Source organism: Perna viridis, chromosome 1 (assembly GCF_037379345.1).
Source record: "Perna viridis isolate PV_CMFRI_1.1 ecotype Kerala chromosome 1, ASM3737934v1, whole genome shotgun sequence".
Taxonomy (NCBI): Eukaryota; Metazoa; Mollusca; class Bivalvia; order Mytilida; family Mytilidae; genus Perna; species Perna viridis.
Genome location: NC_142445.1, coordinates 25,242,423 through 25,263,869, shown reverse-complemented (window position 1 = coordinate 25,263,869; position 21,447 = coordinate 25,242,423). Strand labels below are relative to the sequence as shown.

Sequence of the window (21,447 nt, the reverse complement as noted above, 5' to 3'; positions counted from 1 at the left end):
TTCTTACAAAGTACGAGGAATCTCTACCAAGAACGGGACGCTGGACTTTGAGCAGGCGGTGTTGCTATAGATGTCATAGCGGTACCAGTTCGAGTCCCGCGGAGGTAACGACCAAAAATATGCATCTATAAACGTCTAAATACGTTAAACATCACCAAAAGATGGTGAAATTTACATTGAATATTTCGGATAACCGATTTCCTTCTTCGGCATAAAACTAATAAAGTTCAAGATCAAAACATAGATTCAGAAGCTGAATCACGTACGCTATGGGTGATTGTACCTTTATCAAAGACACACATAAGTAAATGATAAGGAATCTGAATGAAAATAAAGAAGGGGTGTCTCAGAGATGCCCTCGTAAGAGCAGAGATTTCTCAGCCCAAACAAAATACAACGAGCCAGTGTCGACCATGTGGAGTTAAAAGATGTAAGGCCTGTACCATCTTAGATCTGCAGGACACACCCAGGAAGATCTCCACAACATTGTGCTTACGATCATAGAACATAATAAAAACTGTCTTTTTGTTTTTTTAAGGCTTTTTTCTTCACAATAAAAGTTATATTATGACAGTGGTAGTATATATATTGTCAATGCATTTCACTGCTCATATGTAAACAATAGCAGAATAAATATACTAAACAATAAAGTAGTGAGTGACGATAGAATTAACTTTAAATTGCATTACACTGCATGTAGGTTTATTTCTAACAATCATTAATTAATTTTCGATAATTGTCACAAAAGAAAACTTTAAGACTGTATACACAACAATTGCTCATTTTCTCTCTCCTATTACAGATCATGACCCGGTGCTTAACTATTGCGCCAAATCACATTACATTTGCGCCAAAAAAAAAACCCCAAAAAAAAACAAAAAAACATTACGTTTGCGCCAAAAAGAAATCCTACATTTGGTCCATTTTTTTTAAACATACAGGTAAAATAGACATATAGCATGACCAAATACCAATCAATTAATTCATGTCATTAATATACATCATTAACTGTGAAAGTACTATTGTTCGTGGGGTACCAATTTTCATGGTTTTCTTGGGTAGGCCATGAAATATGGTTCTCAAGAAAAAGGAGATTTTCATTGATGTGTATACTGAAAACCTCAAAACCACGAATTTGAGAATCCACGGACTTGCGTTTCTTCTTTAATCCACAAATATTGGTATTCTCGAATAAAATGACTTTCACAGTATATAAAGGACATAACTACTTCATTTAAAGATTTTGAGGCGGTAATTGTGGATTTGACGGTGTCAAATTAACCATTCTCAGTGTGCTCTAAATGGATATTTGCCACTGTCAAATCTAGATTAATGCTTCAAAATCATCTGATAGCGAACACCTTTCAGCGAGAGCGGATAGCTCTACCGCAACATGACCGAGCAAGTAGGCGTATAGCAGATTGATTAGAACAAAAATATTCATCTGGAAGTGATATGTCGCGGAGAAATTGGAAAATAACAAAATAAGCGTCCCCAATAATTATTTTAAGAACTAAAACGAATTCTTGATAAGGGGTCTCTTCAATATATGTGGCTACTTATCACTACATAAGTTTTATGGTCGTCGTATCAGAGATCTGTGCACGTGCTGTCATATTTCAAAAATCTGTGCATGTGCTGTCATATCTCAGGGATCTGTGCACGTGCTGTCACTTTCAATGTTATAGCTAAGAATTGCATTCCTTATCCTGAAAATATCATCTACATCACACGGTTCTATTACTTGTAAAAAGTCTGGAATCCTTTCTGCATCCTTCAGAATCGGTATGACATCACCTTTTCTGTCAATGCCCTGTTTAAGGAGTTCTTGTGCCAAGGTTTTTACGGGTGAATTGTCAAAGTCTTCAGTAATAACGATTAGAATCTTTTTACATTCCTTTAGGACAGAGGAGGCTGTGTCGCTAGGTTTGAATTTCCGACCTGAAAATAAAAAGAAAGAACATGAATAACTATTAAGTATTTTATGCCTCTTTTTCTTGTTAACGTCCTTTTTTTAATAGATCCTTTTTATTATTATTTTTTCATTCTGAAGCACTCATTTTGCAAAACGGTATTTGCATTCATGATTTTATAATGTTATGCATCTTTTTTTTTTACAACCAAAAGAGGTATAGTAACCAATTAATACTACAAAAGCGAACCACACTCGCGCCAAACCTATAATATGTTTTTTTTTTCACTGGAGTATATTGTAAGTTTCTATTAGTTCATTTCCATGAATTAATTACTTTACTAGTACTCGTATAAAACCTTTCATTTAGTTTGCGGAACAATGAAGGTTTATTCTTTTTCAGCTTTACAGCGCCACTTCCGCATCTTTCAAAAATAAAACCTATACCCATAAAACCACTGGAGGCAAGACCTAGAAAAGTCTCTCAATTATGTGCAAAAAATTACAAGAAGTAAAGTGCAAGTAATTTCAATAGCAATTGTAATCACAAGCGGCGGTAGATGTGCAATCAAAAATAAAATCGACACGAGAGGATTCGTATCGTATCGTTCAGTAATATCACGGATTCAATGTAGTGGACTACGGATGAGATATTCATCAAGCTAAGTTTTTGGGAAAAGAACATAAAGGATACAATTAAAACAATTTCGTTCTATTTTATAGTAAAGTACAGTAACTCTGAATATGTATTTTTTTACAAAGCCCCAAAAAAATGGATGACGACTCATGAAATACTATAAACTAATGAACGATATAAAAAGGGTGATATGATACCTCTCAACAACTGTTCTTTTGAGTTGATATCAGAACCAAGTATGTCTATGTAGAAATTTTTAATCCAACTTCTGGCAGACCGAGGAAAAAGAATGTAATAGTCGAACTTGACATCTCCTACAAGTATTTGAGGTGTTGTGGTCTCGCTGGTAGTTGGTTCGTTCTCTTCTGCTTCTTCCTCGTTGACTGGGGATTTGAGACGTTCGTCATAGAATGCCTCAAGGATAGTACATCGTCTTTTTACCCCATTTCCCTTGTGATGCTTGAATCCTTCTATGCACATGTCAATAATAACTTTCCTTCTCTTTGTTAATTCCTGGTTCGTCATGACAAATATCACTTCTATCATTTCATGGGGGTAATCGTTAAGTGCCCCTATTGTCTGATACTTTATTCTCATCTTGTGCTTCCTATGGCCTTCCTCTAACAGGCAGCATATTATTTCCAATTCATTTCTTCTACCAAATTTGTCATTCCTTTGCCGTTTTTCATTCTCTCTGAACCTGCGCAACAGCAGTAATAAGAAATCTCGATATATCAAAGGATCTTTTTGATTTTTAGGTTCCAATGTCGTTGCAATTTTCAGCATTTGAAATGCATCATCAATTTTGTTTTCTTCATACAAGCATGAACCAAGTAAAGAGTACATAGCAGCATGTCTTTCACATTCATGGGTACTAAGTGCGTCTCTTAAATACCCAATGGCTTCTTCTGGGTTTCCCAAATACGAGCAAACCTTTGCCATTCTATAAAGAGTAAGACTTGTTTTTCGCATATCTAAAGCTTGTTTCCCGAATGTTTTTGCTGTCATAAGATCCGTTGATTCCATCTTATTGCGCTCTCGTTTCGTTCGTTCGTCTTTTACTTTCTCAACGTGTTTTTGTAAAAACAAGTAGCAAAGCCACGAATACGCATACCAGTTCCATTCTGGAAAATTTTGTATGGATTTCGTTAAGACTCTTTCTGCTTGGTCCCATTTTGACTCCTGTGTGTATATAATTCCTATTTTATTTAACGCAACGCGGTCGGGATGTTTATCGTTCAACGCTATTACAATTTCGATCACCTTTTCTGGGTTGTCACGAACAACAATGCCTTTTACTCTTATTTTTGTCATTTTCGACTCTTTATATAAATGATTCTTTCGTAAACATAAGTAAATAAGATAAGCATATGATCTCGATAGCAGAATTGAATCCTGTTCGTTTGAGGGCTCGTTTTCAAAATGATTTACAATTTCGACGAAAATTTCAGCTGCCTTCTCAACATTTATTTTCTTTGAAATCAGTGACGTTATTTCGTTGCTTCCGCCACTGACTCTCATGTAAGCTTTGCCTAAATAGTGCTTCCAAACGATCACTTCTGCTTTATCAATAGTTCCACGTACGTGGTTTCTCTCCATTAGTTCTACCCCCATTTCAAGTTTCTTCAGTGCCAGCGTTCTCTCTTGGGTGGTTTCCTTGTAACAATCACTCGGTGCGCCAAGCAACTGCTTTTGGATTTGGACTATATGAGCTAGAATATTTTCGTTTCTCATTCGCTCTATTCTACCCTTCGAAAATTGTAAGCTTTCTTCTATCTGGTTCTTTAAATCCATAACTCTTTTTTCGGTTCCATCTCTCGTCTCAGAGTGGAGATCTATCATCATAACGTAACCTTGTTCAACCTTACTTCGTGCTTTTTCTACTTCGCCCATCGGAGAACGAATAATCTCATTAATTTTCGTCAGATGCTTTCGTTCTTCGGTGATATCATTTTTTGCCCTATGAACTGCAGCAAGGTTTCCCAGAATATTCAAGTTGTTTGGGAAGTTTTCAGACGCCTAACAGAAAAGGAAGAAGTATTATTGATTCATCTATGAAAGGTGGATTGCTATAGTTTTAATGTAAAGAGAAAACAACTAATCTAGTACAAACAAGAACAGATAAAACAACAAAACGATGATACTATTGAACACCAGAAAACAAAACAGTTAGTAAATGAACACGCATATTACAACTTTCCGAAGCCCCTCCACTCGTACATAGAAAAAATAACAAAATGGTGGAAATGATTTTCAAACAAGACTTAAGGTAGTAGACCTGGGGTACTCCCAAAACTTTTCCATAATTCAATTTTCTTTAAATGTCTACATGATATTACAATAACTGTGGCGCATCATTTGTCCATGTTTTAAGAAAATTCACCGTGCAGATTTTGAACAATTAAGACTAAAATATTGCTATGTTTTTAGAATCGTAATCATTGACCAAGCTGAACCATACCTGGTATTTTGGGGTCATTTAGACAAGATATTGAAATAAATAACTAAATATTAAGTCAAATTCACTTCAAAAGGATTAATTTTTCAAATTTAACATGAAATTTTTTTCTATCAATTTTGTAGAAGAGATACTAGGCTTTTAATTTACCAAAATTACAAAAAGGGGGATAATTTTCAGGTATTTGCTTATACAAAAACCTCTATTTTGCAAAAAGTCCATATTATCAATTTCCGTACAAAACTTATAGCAACTTTAAAGTACTTTCTAAATTTCCCTTAAGGTTCCTCAATATACTAACGAAATAAAAAAGTCATGTCCCGGAAGTAACAAAAAAGTGTCTGTCCTTACGGAGAAAATTCATCATTTCCTTTCATACAAATAAAAAATATAGGTTAAGATAAACGTTTCACTGTAAATAAATTCATCTTTTCTAATAGTTTTCAAGTCTTTTTCTAATTTGTTTTACTTGTTCAAAGAAGTGAATGTTATGTTTAGAAAAAACTTCGGAAACAGGTGGATATGTACGTACGTGCATCTCCGCTGTGCCACTGTTGCTGTTGTCAAGAACCTAACCCGCCTTGGAAAAAAATATAACTCCGATTATATTGTCAAAATCGAAGCATAGCTTTTGTAAGATAGGAAAGGCAGGCGCGTAGCTGAGGCCAAACTGAAGTGTAGGCAAAATTACGGCAGGGTGTCTGGGGGCCGATTAAGGCCCCCAGCAGGGCCAGGGCGGAGCCCTGATGGGGAGCGAAGCTCCCCCCCCCCGAAACTCCGCGGAGATAGCGTTTTAGAGCATCATTTATTCCTCTCCTGGATGTATTTTATCTAAAAAAAAAAAAAACAAAAAAAAAAAAAACAAAACAAAAAAAACAAAAATTGGCAAAATTAAGTGCAGGCAAAAGCTTTTTTGCCTAACGGCAGCTACGCGCCTGAAAGGCAATCATTTTCGTGTTTTTTGAATTTGCAGCTGTTGTCTGAATTTTGTTTACGTTACATGATATGTGTAAGGGTGCACTATACAGTTACATTAAGGCGCATTGTTTCACACAAGAAGTTACCCCCATCAAATTTTGTAAAACTTAAAATTAAAAGTTGAAATTTGGTGGATATATTGTTTAACTGTAGTTAAGCATTAATACATAGACAGATGTAATATACGTAATGGAAAACAGGTGTAATTTAAAGGAAGAATGGTATCCGAAACGTTTCAGTCCCCTGTCGTATTAGGTTCTCTCCCCAGCATCAGATGGTCTCAGTATCGCATTAATTCTCCCATAGACTTCTATAGTGAAGTGCATATTTTAAGGATTTTAAAAAAAAATATGTAAATTGATTCAATAAAACTTTCGCTTATGTAGCATTTCTAAGGACATGTGAAAAAATAATTTCCCGCAAAAAAAATAGGGTGAGTCCACGAAGACCGGACAGAAAAGTAGTCTTGAACAATAAATAGCCATTTTCCCTACTTTCACTTTCGTTTTGAACTCATCAAACCAACCTTTTCAGTGGAAAAGTACTTCATCTTACAGTGTGATGTTTGCTCTATTTTATAGTCAAATTTCGGGGATTTGATACATCGCATCTACCCAAAAGAACTTATAAAGAGATAAAGGATACTACTGACACTGTGAAGTCAGCCTCATATCTTGACCTACACTTAGAAATCGATGGTAAAGGAAAACTATTGACCAAACTTTACGACAAACGTGATGACTTTTCATTCAGAAATGTCAACTTTCCTTTCATCTGTGGCAACATCCCTTCGGCTCCTGCGTATGGAGTGTTCATATCACAACTCATACGTTATGCCAGAGCTTGCCGAAACTACGCAGACTTTTTGTATCGCGCTAGAACTCCAACAAATAGGCTTCTGGAACAGGGTTATGTTGCTACAAGATTGAAGTCATCACTACAGAAGTTTTATGGTCGTCATCATGAACTCGTGGATCGTTATGTTGTATCCATCAGCACCATGAAAACTGATGTATTCAACGGGTCATAGTTTTCCTTTCCTCGTTTGTCTACCCCGGACTTGACTTTTTATGAGCAACTCGGCGGGTGTGTCTAGAAAAGCAGAGGACGCTTACCCTACCGGTGCACCTGGTCCATGCTCCCAGTTTTTAATGGAGTCCAAGTTGCTCATTTACTTTTGTTACTTTGTATGTATGATTTTAATTACTTTATGTTCTTTGTTGTGTATGTCTGTTTTCTATGTCTGGTCTTTGTCCCTGGATTACATTCTTTTGATTACCGCTATAACCTTGGTTCCCTTGATTACTCGTTCATATCTTTTGACAAAACATTAGTTTGTAGAGAGGAGAAAAGAAAATGCACTATATTTTAATAGCATCCATGTTTTGACGTACACCCGCTCAGGGATATGCAATACGATACTGGTACCAGATGGATGATATTCAAAATACCTTATTTCGCACGAACTTTTGGAACTAAAATTGTGAGAAAATGAATCGAAAAGGGTCTTATTATTTTCACCCTTTTTCCACCTACTCCATGCATGCTTTCATCCTGTGGTAGTGTCTAAGTGCCTGGTATTTTATAAAACACAGTAATTGGCTGTTAGTTTTGGAAAGGCAACCCTGATTTGTGCTAAAACTCAGTAATATTTTTTTCAGTAATTTACCATGGCTACTGGATTTTATAACAATAATCACTAAATTGCTTATAAATGACCTGAACCTCCACACAACAAGGATCTCAAAAATATGCATTTTTTTATGACAAAACACTAGAAATTTCTGTGTGGACTGCCTAAAAACAGCTTTATTTCAACAAAATGAGACCAAATTTTCAGAAATGACCTAACTGTATTGTACTACCTAAAATATTCCCACCATCCCTGGAGAAATGTAATATATCCGATATCTGTACAGATTGATTTGACTGGCCAAAACTGAAATAGATGTTGCTAGAAATCCCCTTAAGGGATAAAAAATGTAAAGTATTGCGAAGTGTTATAAAGTTATTGGTCATTTTGGAGGGGAAAGGGGGTATGCTCAAGTTATTTATTTATTGAAAAAAAACTCCCCCATTAATTAACACGACAGATTTTCAAATAGATGTATTGATCTTGCTTGCTGCTAAAATATAAATAAAAATATTGCACTTGTCATCCGCGTCGACCCCAACGAGTTTCGCACAGACGGTACATATATTGTAAAGCTCACGGTGCTCGCTGATTTAGCCAATGCCTACCCCATGTTATTATATGGACTAAACATATGCAAATCAATGAAGAAATTTTCAGAACAGTTCACCGTGTATTTCATACTTCTGTACGAAATGACAAACTTGTATGCTAAACATAGTACAATGCTGGTTAGAGTCACATGCTGAACAAGGGAACAAAAAGAAAACAGAAAGCTTGAAGTCTTAAAAGGAATATAAAAAAAAGTATATTTTTTTTTATCTCTAAAAGGTTGAGGAGTTATAAAACTGGCAAGGTTATTAGTCAACTCTTTCTTAGGGTTATTTTCATGTCAGTTTTAACATCAGTATCTCTTTGAAGCGTTCATATTAGGAATCATTCAAACGCTCTTGTGTCTAAAATCCTTTCAATTTGGATTACCTCCCTTACCCCAGGTCTACTACCTTAATTGCACTGTGTCAGTTGAGATTTTTTGCAGTTCTTACAATATCACAATATGTAGCTATACACTACTATACATTCCACACAGTCATTTTAACCGTTTTTGAGATTTAAACGTCAAGTAATAATCATGCAGAAAATCAAGAACACTTTTTTTTTATAAATTAGAATGTCCTATTTTTATTTAGAAAAAAAAAACACACGTTATGTAGATATGAAATGAGATTTTTTTTCGTGTTACGATATGAATACATTAATGATGAATTTCATGGCAGCGAGGAAAGGTCGCTTTTTTTAAATATATATCATTGGTTGAACCTGCCTGATTATTACATGGAACAGTATATAAAATGCCATTTATTACCTGTTCTAGCTCTTTAATTGCATTTTCCTTTTCTCCAGGCATCTGGTACCTAATCATGCATTCAAAGTTTTTAGATACTGCTTTAACATATTCTTGACAGTAAGCTGATTCCAAAATTTGCTCTTCTCTGAGATATTGTAGCTGAAAATAAAACTTGTGACAAGTGTTTGTTTTTAAAACAAAAGGCCCTAGAGGGCCTGATTTGCTCATCTTGGCCTTGTGAATATTTAATGTTAGTAAAAAGATATCAGTAATTACAGAGATGTCGACGTCTGAATGGCAACATCCCACATGTCGAAGATCCCTGGGTGTCTCCTGCATGAGTTATGTTTAAAGATCTATGAAGTAATGATGAGTAATGATGATTGTCAAATAATGATGAGGAATAGGTCCCGAAATTATTAAATAGGGGTGGGTTCCAAGCTGGAATTTTTGAAAAGGGGTTTCGGGATATATGCAAAATAAAGAACAGGTAATGCTGCACCATACTACTAACAGCCCTTGATAATGTGATAATTGTCACATATTCAAGTTGCGGCAAGGCTTCACTAATGGCCTGCAGTCGGAAGAAAAAAAAGGTACAAGAACAAAAAATGGCAAACCGACTGAAGAACTAACTATAACACAATCCATCACTCAAATCTGACAGTTGTCATGAGCTGTTGTTTAAATCTGGTTGGTTTCGGTCCCATGTTTGGAACCTTCGTCAGAGGTCTAACTCAAATGTCATCCGTCGTATATGTTACTGTAAACCGTAATGCTTATTTAAAGTATTGTTGGGGGTTCCATGTTTTAATTTACTCAACTGTGCAAAAATTAACAAAATTTAACAATTCTTCTGGACAGGCCAATGCCCATCATAACATTCGTATATAAAGATCATGACAAAGCATATGAATTTATATATTAATTTAAAAATGACCAATATAAATCATGATGTGTTTGGTAGATATGGAAATAAAAAAATTACCTGTCGCTCGTCTCTAACTTGAAAAATCCTCAATCCTATATCAAAGAATCCAAAATTATTTTCTTCATCCGTCTCTCTGTTCGATGCCATTCTCTATTAGTGTTGTTGTCGAAGCTGTGTGTTTTTTATTGTTATTATTTTCCTGGATTCCAATTACTATTAGGCCTCGTATGAATGCCTCAGCTATGAAATAAAATCGTTCTTCTATGTATATATACTAGCTATTTAAACAAACCGAAAATTGAATTTGTGGAAATTCTCATGCAATATTATGCATAAGGTAAATAGCTTGATTTTTTCTATGTATATATACTAGCTATTTAAACAAACCGAAAATTGAATTTGTGGAAATTCTCATGCAATATTATGCAAAAGGTAAATAGCTTGATTTTCTACTCTTTTTGTTATTGATTTGTTTAATTTAAAAAATTTAGTATGAAACTTGGGTACAAGTTGCATTTTTAGGTTTGAACATTAAGCAGAAATATTTCTTGATAGATTGATTTTGTATTTTATTAGAAATATAAACGCCGAGAACCCTTGAGTACACCTCAGGGTATTTTGCATTCTAATTATAACTCGGAAAGTTGCTAAATCGAAAATATATATATATATATAACGCAACTAAATCAAGTCTGATCTGCGTTTGGATTCTCCTATTTATGTCCTGTCCAAGATATCACTTCTTAGTTCTTGCCATTTATACATGTACTTATTTACATTCGTGTTGTCGTACACGTCATACTTGTATTTAAAGATTAGACATATTAAATTATCTCGACCAGAACAATAAAAACACAAGAACGATAACCCAGAAGGCCGAGCTTAGCAAAGGTAAATGTAATGTTTTACTGCTTGAAAACGTTGATTCAATGTAGCTTATATACACGTGTTTTTCATTTAAGAAACCCTAAAACATTTTTTGTATGTACTAGTAGATATGTTTCTATACTTTGTTATGGTGGACTGGCGCTACGAAAAAATCACACGCACATAATAGAGCAACTATTGTCTCCGTTGACCGCAAAATATCAGTGTATAGAGTGCATAATATGGAACGCCTAAACTGTCTGATGAGATACACATTTGTTTACGTGTTGTCAATTTTATATTACTTGCTGTGGTTTTATAATTACATGTGGTCTTTTTGTATTTACGTTATGTAGGAACATCTTTACATTATGTCGTTTTGTCTTCACGTTCTGCACATGCATGTTTTATTTCCCGAAATAATTCGAAATCCCCATATAAAAACTGTTCAAGGCTTCATTCCTTGTAATAGACACGGGCACCCTATCCCACTATTTAGCGATAAAAATGAACGTGAACAGATCGATAATATAAGTCAAGTACTACGTAGTGTGTACAGCTTGGCGTTTATTACTTTTTTCAGCGATTACATTAAAACTGCAACTTTTACAAATAAAGCAAAGGTGTCTGTCAAAATTATCACCACATACAAATGATATGAAGTACTGTTCCGGTGATTTTGATAAATAGTTTGTCAGAAAATGTATTTCACACTTCGCCCTTTACATGAACACATTTTATTGAGATTTATACAATTTTCCTCAAATTTTGCCAGCAATTAAAGAATAACCACCTATTTCTCACTGAGGAATAACACTTCAGATGTTGTATCTAATGTTTTTTTTTGTTTTTTTTTTATTTTGATAAACTATTATATAAAAATGACCGTGTATTATTGTATACCTACAATGCTCGTTAAGGAGGCGATTTATATTTGTTTTAATCGTGAGCCATTAAATTGATTTAGAAGTTGGACCTCTTTCTAGCTCCACTACATGAAGTGTCGGTAAAATGAGCTACAATATTTTGCAGTTTACATCGAATCTATAAGATACCATTTACAGACTGTTAATTTATTGTGGGGTCATCCGTTTTACCAAATCAGTGACAAACCAAAGATATTTAAAGTGTCGTCTTTTCCTTTTGCATGGGATTTGAAGTGCCCATAATTATGAAGCCGTCGTTTGTATATATATACAAATTGACAAAGCTAAATAGACGGTTAACCAAAATTAATGTTGACTGAACTGCCTTCCGTGTTAAAGATGTCTCTCGTTTTTTTTACAGGCAGGGTTGTTTTATCATGTCACAAAAAAGGCTACCCGAGTTTCTGAAGAAAATTAAAGACGATCTCGATAGAACAATCAAATTTTGGTTGACCCACTCTCATGATGAAAACCATGGGTAAGTTTAATTTAGCCTGAATATTTGGTAACGTGAAAAGTTTCAGTTTCGATAGCCATACTTTGATTATCTAGAGCTTAAACTGGTCGTCATGTTTTAAGCTTCATGCATGCAACTTCACAGCGCCAGCGATTAAATCTAAATGATGTCAACTGAAGAAAACCTATTCTAACTCGCCCAGATCGTGATTTCTTGTAAAAGTCCTGTCACAAAATCGAATGATACTACTTATGAAAACATACTACTGGGATTTTTTTCATCATGCAAGTTCCCTATTCCTTAAAATATTAGAATTTTTGTAAGCAAGATTTCAAAGAAAATACTACTATCTCCACTTCAAATGGGCCTAAAGTTGATTTTATGTTCTTTTAAGAAATCGGACAATCTTAATCCTTCGTGTGCATTTTCGTGTGAAGCCATAAACATTCCTTTACAATTTCAACCAACGCCCGAGTGCTTTAATTAGGAGGAGCTGCGCCTACAAGATTTTAACACGTAAAACCAATAGTTGTTTTATTACCCTTTGAAAGCATTCCACAAATATTATCTGTTATTATGATCATCTACATATGATACCTACTAAGCATCTTTCAAAATTTCATTAAAATCCTTTGGGTAGTTTGGGGGGAGTTGTACTCACTTAGATATGTGGAATAACCAACAGATGGATATACAAATAGTGATTGCTATATATACCTCTGAAACTGTTTCAGGAATGTTTAATGAAATTTAATGTGTATTTTACAGGGGATTTTTCAGCTGTCTAGATAAGGATGGGAAACTGTATGATGAAACGAAGCATGTTTGGCTCCAGGCTCGACAGGTCGGGTTTATGTTTATATAGTTATGAAGTTTCGAGTTTTGTTTTTTTGCATAGAAGTAAAAAATTCGTGTTAAGAATGTAGACCTAGGGTGTAAGTGACCTAACTCCTACAAATCACTGGAACGTTTGTATTCACCATTTTTCATCAATTTCATGTAAGCATCTAAGTAACTTTAACTGATTTCATTCTGTTTCAAATGAAAGCTTGATAGGCTTGGCGAAATTAAATATAATGTAAGCGTATCAAGAGTTATGTCCCTTTCCCTAGGTCTACCTCCTTAAATTGGCTTTTGTTTGGACATCGACAGTAGCTGTGTCACAATTATACAAGTCTTTGGACATTGTCTTACGATATATTGCGCAGTCTACACATCTTTTGTCCGTTTTCACTAATTGGTACTCTACGTTCATATACACGAATCTTTCTTACGAATCATTACAAATACTCAATTCGTTGTCATTCGCAAGCATTCGTAATTAATTCGTCGACTTTCGTAAATATTTTTTTTAACAAATCATAGACATTCACAGACATTCGTGTCGATCCGCGAAAGTATAGATGAAATTTTTTTGACATGTCAAATTGTTTTACACGAATGCATGGCCACGAATCTTTGTTGATTATATTATACGTAAGAATCCACAAACTACTCATAGCAATTCGTAAAACAATCGTTAATCGATCGCAAGAACTAGTAAAGCATTCGCTGGAACTGTGTTTGGTTTGGTATTTCTTACGATTATTTTACAATTCATTTACGAATAATTCCAAGAAGTATACAATAGTTTCATGATGGGTTAACGGAAAAACAAGAATTCAGCGAGGATTTTCCGATATACGAATGTTTTGCCTATAGGAAGAAGAGGATTAGGTTGCTGTGCCAGTTGGAGAAGAAATCGGCAGAAGTTTTAGTATATATATAAATTTGTTTCTCCCGTAAAACATGTCAAATCTCCCTGAATGTTCAATTGAAGAATGAATGAGGCTATATTTCTTAAATTCATAATAATTATTTGTAAATGCAACCCCATTGAAAATTGTTACCTTTCATAAAACTATACCGCACAAATTCTTTACATTTCGTTAGGTTATTGTAAACAAGCTATTCGTTAATTTTCCGTAAAAGCTTGGACCAAATCATTACAATTCGCATTGTACTCGTAACTATTTTGACAATATCGTATTCATTGGTGAACTGCAGGTATATAACCGCAATGAATCGTGAACTGGTACCGTAAACCCACCGCATTCATTCTTAATAAACTGTGAATTGATTGTTCATACTTGTAACCAATCGTAAAGCATTCACAAGTCACTTGTAAAAGTGGCTTCAAAAGGCATTATTCGCAAAGATTGGTGTTAGTTTTACGAATCTTATAAATTTTGGAAATTCGTAAGGATCGTGTATGTGAAGGAGGTACAATATAAATTTAGGTTCACTTTGCTCAGATCCTATAGTTAGACTAATACTGACTTTGGCATATGTTTTCTTTTAATGTGTTAATTAATGTTGATATATTGTATTTTTTGTTAGTTTTGTAACGAGCTTAAATATGTAGTGAAATAGCACAGTATACTTCACAAAATGAAGTTGACCATGTTAAAAATGACAGACCCAATCACAAACTGAGTTGTAAACGTCATGAACTAGCTAAGGGGACTATTCTTTCGGGTCTCGACCGGTCCGCTGTACAATTATCATGCATTTTATAGAAAAGTAGATTGAAAATAATGAAATGTCGATTAAAATGTGAGATATCATACAGGGTAAATCTATAATGAGAACATTAAATAGAAACTTAAAAGGATAACAGTCAAGAAAAACAAAGAATAAAAAGCAGCAGTATTGAACCTACCAAATAAATCGGAAATAGACTGGGGTGTGCTGAAGGGTGAGCATTTTCTGCTTCTTTCATTGCGTCCTGGAGATCATTTCCGTGCAAGACACCCGATCCCGGTAAGGATGTAAACAAATATACGCCAAATGTAATTCTACATAAAGATAGGCCACAACGTTACGATTAACTATGTCATGGTGACGACTGTAGTATACCATATACTAACTCGTATATACATAGAATTCTTGAAAATGTCATCTCTATAACCTTTATGCATACAAAAAGTTAATTTATACAGGTTTGGATGTATGCAAGATTATACAATGTTATGGAACGGTTTCGGAGATCAGAAATATTAGACACAGCAATTAAAGGCGAGTTTTATTCAAATATATAGAAACGCATTTATGTTCCTTTTTAGCTCACCTGGCCCATAGGGTCAAGTGAAATATTGCCATCACGTCGTCGTCTTCTTAACAATTTTTCAAAACTATTCTCTTCAGAAACTACTGGACCTATTTGAACCAAACTTAGTATGAATATTTCTTAGGGTGTTCTGCATAGAATTTAATCCGTTGAAAAACATGACCGCTGTTACTAAAGATAAAACATAGAGGTCAGACAGAAGTTTTTCGTATATATCTCCAAAACCTTTTAGTTCTGACTGATTAAAAGTGTACAGCAAGAGATCTGTCTATCATCAAATTTTGGTGTAAATCTGTTTAAGCCATGTTGGAGTTCTTGCCCTTTTACAACGTCTTTTTGCTATATATATTTTATGTAATTTCAAAAATTTTCTTCTTAGAAACTGTAGGATAGAATTCAATGAAAATTGATATGATTGTTCCTTAGGTATGAGCGTTAGAAATTTTTATACAAGAAAAAACATGGCCTCTATTACAAATAATAAGAATCTTACTTATTTACAAGGTGAGCGATACAGGCTCTTTAGAGCCTCTAGTTTATGTTTTCATCCTCTTTTATATTTTGCTTGTTTGTGGTAAAGTTTTTTTTATTAAGTTGAAACAACGGTTTGGTAGAACACGTGGCAATGAACTGAAAACCTGCACGATGTTCTTGTCTTAAATTTGTACAAAACCTGGACTAACTCAACGCCAGCAGGGGTTATTGACTTAAGTTTAGTACAGTAAAATTAATGCATGCAATCGTATTTTCTCTCATGACTCCTATTTAGTTTTAATATATTTTACTTCAATTCTTATAGGAGCAGATTTCCTTTTGAAACATGCCAGAGTTCCTGATTCATACAGATGCTATTTAGCTGTGACTAAAGATGGTAAACCAATAAAAGTACAAAACACCATATTCTCAGAATGCTTCTATCTAATGGCAATGTCTGAAGTTGGAATAGCAACAGGAAAACAACATTACAAGGTAAATCAAACATTTTCACTCTACCTATATTGTATTATTAAGATTTTAGATATATTTTCATGCAGATCCATAAATGTGCTAAATTACTGAATCAGTCAACACACCGCCTCAGCAGAACACACTGCAACATTAAAAGTAATATCTGCCCCGATCAACAGACAGAGAATAAACTTATGAAATCATTTTACCTTTATATTGGATCTGTCCAGTAACCACTTTTTATATATGATTACAAGATAAAAATCTGTGCATATAGACTTTTATGACGTCCATTAAACGGGTATTATATTCATGATGCTGGAGTTCTTCAATTTGTATTGGTTATGGACAGATCATATCGCGTGTGCCCTATGTGGGATGAATTCCTACAACGTTACAAGGAGGTTTTTAGTCGGGGAAAAGCTTACCAATGCAACCAGTGTCTAAGACTGCTGGAGTACTACTCCTTGTGTTATCATATTTTTTTCTGACGCAGTCGGTATAGTTTCGCTTTTTACCCTTTGACTTTAAGGACGCTCTTCTATGGGAACGCAAATCACCTGATCGCAATTATGTTTCCCGATTGGCCAAATACTGCTAACCTAGTGGCGTTCGAAAAAACTGTATCGAAAATTTGAAATTGCATTCGAAAAAACAATCGAAAATTTGACATTGCGTGCCATGTGTTGTTTTCTTGAAAGAAATGTAGAAACTTAGAAAAAATACAAAATTTTACTGCATTGACTGTCTTTTTTTCTAAAGATAGTACTTAGTGTATGGTTAAAGCTTGTCAACCAATCTCTTGTACTACTGGAGTTTTGTTAGCACAATCTGCTATAGTGAATGGTTAAAGCTTGCCAACCAATCTGTAGCACTTCTGGAGTAAAACTCCTTTTGTTGGCACAATATGCTATAGTGGATGGTTAAAGCTTGCAATCAATTTCTAGCAGTGCTTGCCAACTGTTTCTTATGTTAGCACAATTTCCTTATTAACCATCTCTTTGAATGAACTTGACCCCAGTGCCGGGAGTTTATTTGTTTTTGATATTTTTGGGTCATATTTAATGGAAATAAAATAGTGATTAACAGAATGTACATTGTTATTCCAGAAAATTGGTTTTCGTCATTTCTATTTTAATTAAGGAAGAGGCTGTCCATATGATGGATAAAATAGCATTCTGGACAATGGAAGATGATTTGGCACTAGGGCGACAATATCTAGAAGGTAGTCCAAAGATGAGCTCTTTAGCAGTGCCCATGATGATGCTATGCATTATTAGCCAGATAGAAACTATGGACAGTTCATTGGAAGAAAAATACAAGAAGGCTACGGACTGGGCTGTCAAAGAAATACTCATGCACATTCAGGTATAGAGACAAAGCTTGCTATTTTGAAGTCAAATTAAAAATAATATGTGCCTTTTTTTTTTCAATTACACTACCAACCCTATTTTATTTTCGCTAAATAGATACCCTAAAACTTGGGGTTTTTTTTAAAGAAATTTTCGGTATAACAGTTAAAAATCAGAATGTCTCTGCCTTGTTTTTATGTTCCTTGTTATTCGTTTTGCGTTTTTTTTCTCTATAGATTATATAGATATCCGTCTTTTATGAATAGTTTAACATTATTTATTTTGGGGAACTTTACAGCTTGCTTTATGGTTTGGGTTTTGTTCATCATTAAAGACCGTGTGGTGACCTGTAGAAGTTTAATTATTCGTTGCTTGGCTTTTGGTGGATGACATATATTTCATTTGCATTCATAGCAATTATTCTTATATCTTCCCTACAGACTCAATGTAAAAGAAAATAAGAAAAAAATGTACCCATCTATCACATTTGTTTCAAAGGTGTGAATAGAAAAAACATATTACTTTCTTTTTGGCCTAAGTCGGGCTCAAAACTTATTGTTTTCATTCGAGTCTTAACCAAATCCAATAGTTTTTTTATACTTTGATTGGAAATCCAGTTACATTAGGGCGTTTATATACACTCATCTTTGGTCACAATTAGTTATTTGTGTTATTTTAATAGCTCTTTAAAATGTAAATTCAAGTAGTTTAGAAATCCAAATAATCATGTGTTGAATAGATTATTGTACCGTAGAAACAATTTTTTGGAGTAATCAGCTTGAAATTTTTTTTTTGGAAAACTTGACAGTCACATTCAGCATTGCCAGAGTAAATAACTAATACACAGACAATATTAGATGGTGTATGATCGAAAATTTTATATTATCACTTTAGAGAAATGGGTCAGTTGTTCTTGAGAATACAGGATTAGATGGAAGTGAGCTGTCAGGCAGTGGTGGGAGACTGATGAATCCAGGTACAAATTTTATAATGGATTTTGACATATATTTGTCAACAGTTCAAAAATTATATTCAGGCATTGTACATAGACAAAGATGACAATAATATAGAGACATGGAAAAGATTATATTTTCCAGAGATCAGAACTACACCCCCTTTACGTTGGAAAATTCCAGTATTTATTTTGGGCAAAAAGTGGATACTTATAGATGGACCCCTTTTTATAAAATTTTGGATCTGTCCTGTTTTTAAAGAACAATAATTTTTCGATGGTCTACAATTGATTAACTGTAACAGTTCCTTAATATTTTGGGATTTGTACCACAAAACTAAGCACCTTCAGACACTGTTTCTAAAGAATGCCATGTATATATTTGTAGGCCATTCAATAGAGGCAGGTTGGTTCTTATTGGATCTTGCAGTGAGGAAAAACAGACCAGAATTATTAGAAACAGCCATACAAAAATTCATGATAAACCCTTTTAATTATGGATGGGACAAAGAATTGGGTGGAATCTACTACTTTTTAGATGTTGATGGTTGGTCACCTGCACAATTGGAATGGGACATGAAGCTGTGGTGGCCTCATAATGAAGCCATGATTTCTTTTTTGATGGCCTACAAGCACACCAAAGATGTCAAATATTTAAATTTATTTGCTCAAGTTTTTGATTATAGTTATTCTCATGTAAGTACAAATGTACTTCCTTTTACAAACAAAAGAAAACAAATCACAAAAAAAACCAACCATTCTGTGGATAGGAAAAATGTTTAGAATAGAAAGTAAGATACACCTGTACCCTTTAAATGCAATGTTTCAAAGAGTAATCAAGGGAACAAAGGTTTCAGCTCATGCCAAACAGTAATCAAGGGAACAAAGGTTTGAGCTCAAGACAACAGTAGGTTAAACGTCCTCTGCTTTTCTAAAAATACCCACCGAGTTGCTCATAAAAAGTCAAAATAATAAATTCCAAGGTTAAAGACTAGACAGGGAAAACAGACACACACAACAAAGAACATGAAAAAACAACAAAATAACATGTACAAAGAAACAAAAGTAAATGAACAACCAGGACTCCACTAAAAGCTTCGAGCATCAAGGAGGTGCACCAATAGGGGAGGCATCCTCTGCTTTTCAAGTTAGCGAACTCTAAAACAACAAAAACCCATCTTATTTTAGTCATAAGGGACAGATCCAGAGATTCTGAAAAGTGAGATTTTAGGCTATCTTTTACTAATTTAAAATTACTCAATTTGTGCACATATTGTCAACATTTTCCCCGAAAGGGTGCCCAACCCCCCTTCCCCCACCCCATGTATCCATCACATATCGTATGTTGATGGTCAGAAAGTTCTACACCATAATACATCCACTGCAGATTCTTTATCAACACAACCAATAAAGATACTTAGAAAATTCATATTCTTTTGTACATGTATATCATGTACAAATACAAATGCAGATCACAAAGCCTTACCTGTGGCTCCCGAAGTTGGTGATTAAACATGGAGCTATAAACCCTATCCAGTAAAAACATTTATGTTATGGAAACAGTGCTGTCCTACATGCCAGCAGGTGTAGAGGGCAGTAAGCAAGTTTTTTTAATTCTAAAATGGAGAATCATCTTTATGAATTGATCCATTTTATACAGTAACCATTTTACAGCACATACAATGATGACTTTAGGAGATAGTAGGTCTCTTGATAAATTAACAATCACCTGGTGAACTCTTGTAAATAATTAAAGGACAACTGAGGATATTTAAACTTCTAACAGACAATTCAATAGGTATTAATAGAAAGCTTTTATCTACTTTTCAATTGTCCAGTAAATCACATAAAGAAGTTTGTAATTTGTAATTTAATTGATTGAAGAAAAAGGCCTATCCTCTCCACATCTTCATTTTATGAGATGTAATCTAAGCTATTCAAATGAGATCAAATGATTTTTACTGCATTAAAAGTGTCTACTTGAAAACAAATAATTATTTGTTTCAACAATTTTTTTATAGTTTGTTGATGAAGAGTTTGGTGAATGGTTTGGGTATTTAGACAGGGAGGGTAAAGTGAAACATCGCTTTAAAGGGAGTGTCTGGAAAGGTAATTAATTCATTTATTTGTACTTAATGTTTAAGTTTTAGATGCCATTTTTTTTATATTTGTCATTATGAAATTATCACTGTAACTTCTGAAATCATTGGTACATTTTTTTAATTACTGAGAAAAATGCAAATATCCAGATGGGTAGTAATGAAGTACAGTCAAAACTATCTTCAGTAACTTTTCAAGGAAGAGCAAAATCATAGTCTCATTAGAAAGGTGGTCTTTATATACAGGTCAATTTTACATAGAATGCAATACAAGAGGATGGTATCATAGTCACAGAGTGACTGCATTTTCATTAGGCACAGATATTTTTCCAAGGGGGGGGGTGAAATAAGCCTGGTTAAGTAATAAGGAGAATATAGGAGCAGTAACTCAATTTTTTCACCTTTCGCTAATAAAGTGGTTGGTGCCTCATATATTACTGAAAGGCATTATCTTTTTTGTTTTTTTTTTAACTTGTCATATATAGTCTTCCTTAATAGGTTGCTTTCATGTTCCTAGATCACTAATAAGTGAACTTTAACCTTCCTTAACAGGTTGCTTTCATGTTCCAAGAGCACTTATGATGTGTGAACAGATGTTGGAGGACTTATTAAAAGAAAAGTGATCTCTAGTTATGTTATTGTCAAATAAAGGTTAAACTAATTAAATCAGTCTTGTTTTTTGGTAGGTTCTTACAATAGTTTCCTTTACTGCACTTATTACAAGTTGATATAATATATCTATTTCATATCACAAATGCACCCTATCTCAAAGTTGAATGTCGGTTTTTGATTAACTGTAACAATTGAAGAGAAGTAAATAATATTGCATGCAAATTCATT

General features: G+C 34.2%; 2 protein-coding genes across 5 annotated transcripts; one reads left to right on the top strand and one right to left on the bottom strand.

Moving 5' to 3' along the window:
- Positions 1-669: 669 nt before the first annotated feature.
- LOC148627944 (uncharacterized) lies at positions 670-10,255 on the bottom strand. 3 transcript variants are annotated; one of them, XM_088581960.1, is made up of 4 exons: positions 9,955-10,255; positions 8,985-9,125; positions 2,747-4,568; positions 670-1,941 (listed from the first exon to the last, which is right to left on the bottom strand). In XM_088581960.1, exons 1-4 carry the CDS (start codon positions 10,042-10,044, stop codon positions 1,649-1,651), a joined length of 2,346 nt encoding a protein of 781 aa, XP_088438086.1. In that variant the 5' UTR covers positions 10,045-10,255; the 3' UTR covers positions 670-1,648. The 3 variants fall into 3 exon arrangements, with proteins under 3 accessions (XP_088438086.1, XP_088438094.1, XP_088438106.1); XM_088581968.1 differs by lacking the exon at positions 8,985-9,125 and having other exon boundaries at positions 9,955-10,239; XM_088581980.1 differs by lacking the exons at positions 8,985-9,125; positions 9,955-10,255 and adding an exon at positions 5,540-5,761.
- A 51-nt stretch (positions 10,256-10,306) lies between these two features.
- LOC148627943 (N-acylglucosamine 2-epimerase-like) lies at positions 10,307-21,273 on the top strand. 2 transcript variants are annotated; one of them, XM_088582001.1, is made up of 10 exons: positions 10,307-10,329; positions 12,052-12,168; positions 12,916-12,991; positions 15,129-15,204; positions 16,056-16,225; positions 17,348-17,572; positions 18,451-18,532; positions 18,897-19,204; positions 20,530-20,617; positions 21,160-21,273. In XM_088582001.1, the coding sequence occupies exons 2-10, from the start codon at positions 12,068-12,070 to the stop codon at positions 21,228-21,230; spliced, it is 1,197 nt and encodes a 398-aa protein (XP_088438127.1). In that variant the 5' UTR covers positions 10,307-10,329; positions 12,052-12,067; the 3' UTR covers positions 21,231-21,273. The 2 variants fall into 2 exon arrangements, with proteins under 2 accessions (XP_088438127.1, XP_088438119.1); XM_088581993.1 differs by lacking the exon at positions 10,307-10,329 and adding an exon at positions 10,609-10,788.
- The last annotated feature ends 174 nt before the right edge of the window (positions 21,274-21,447 follow it).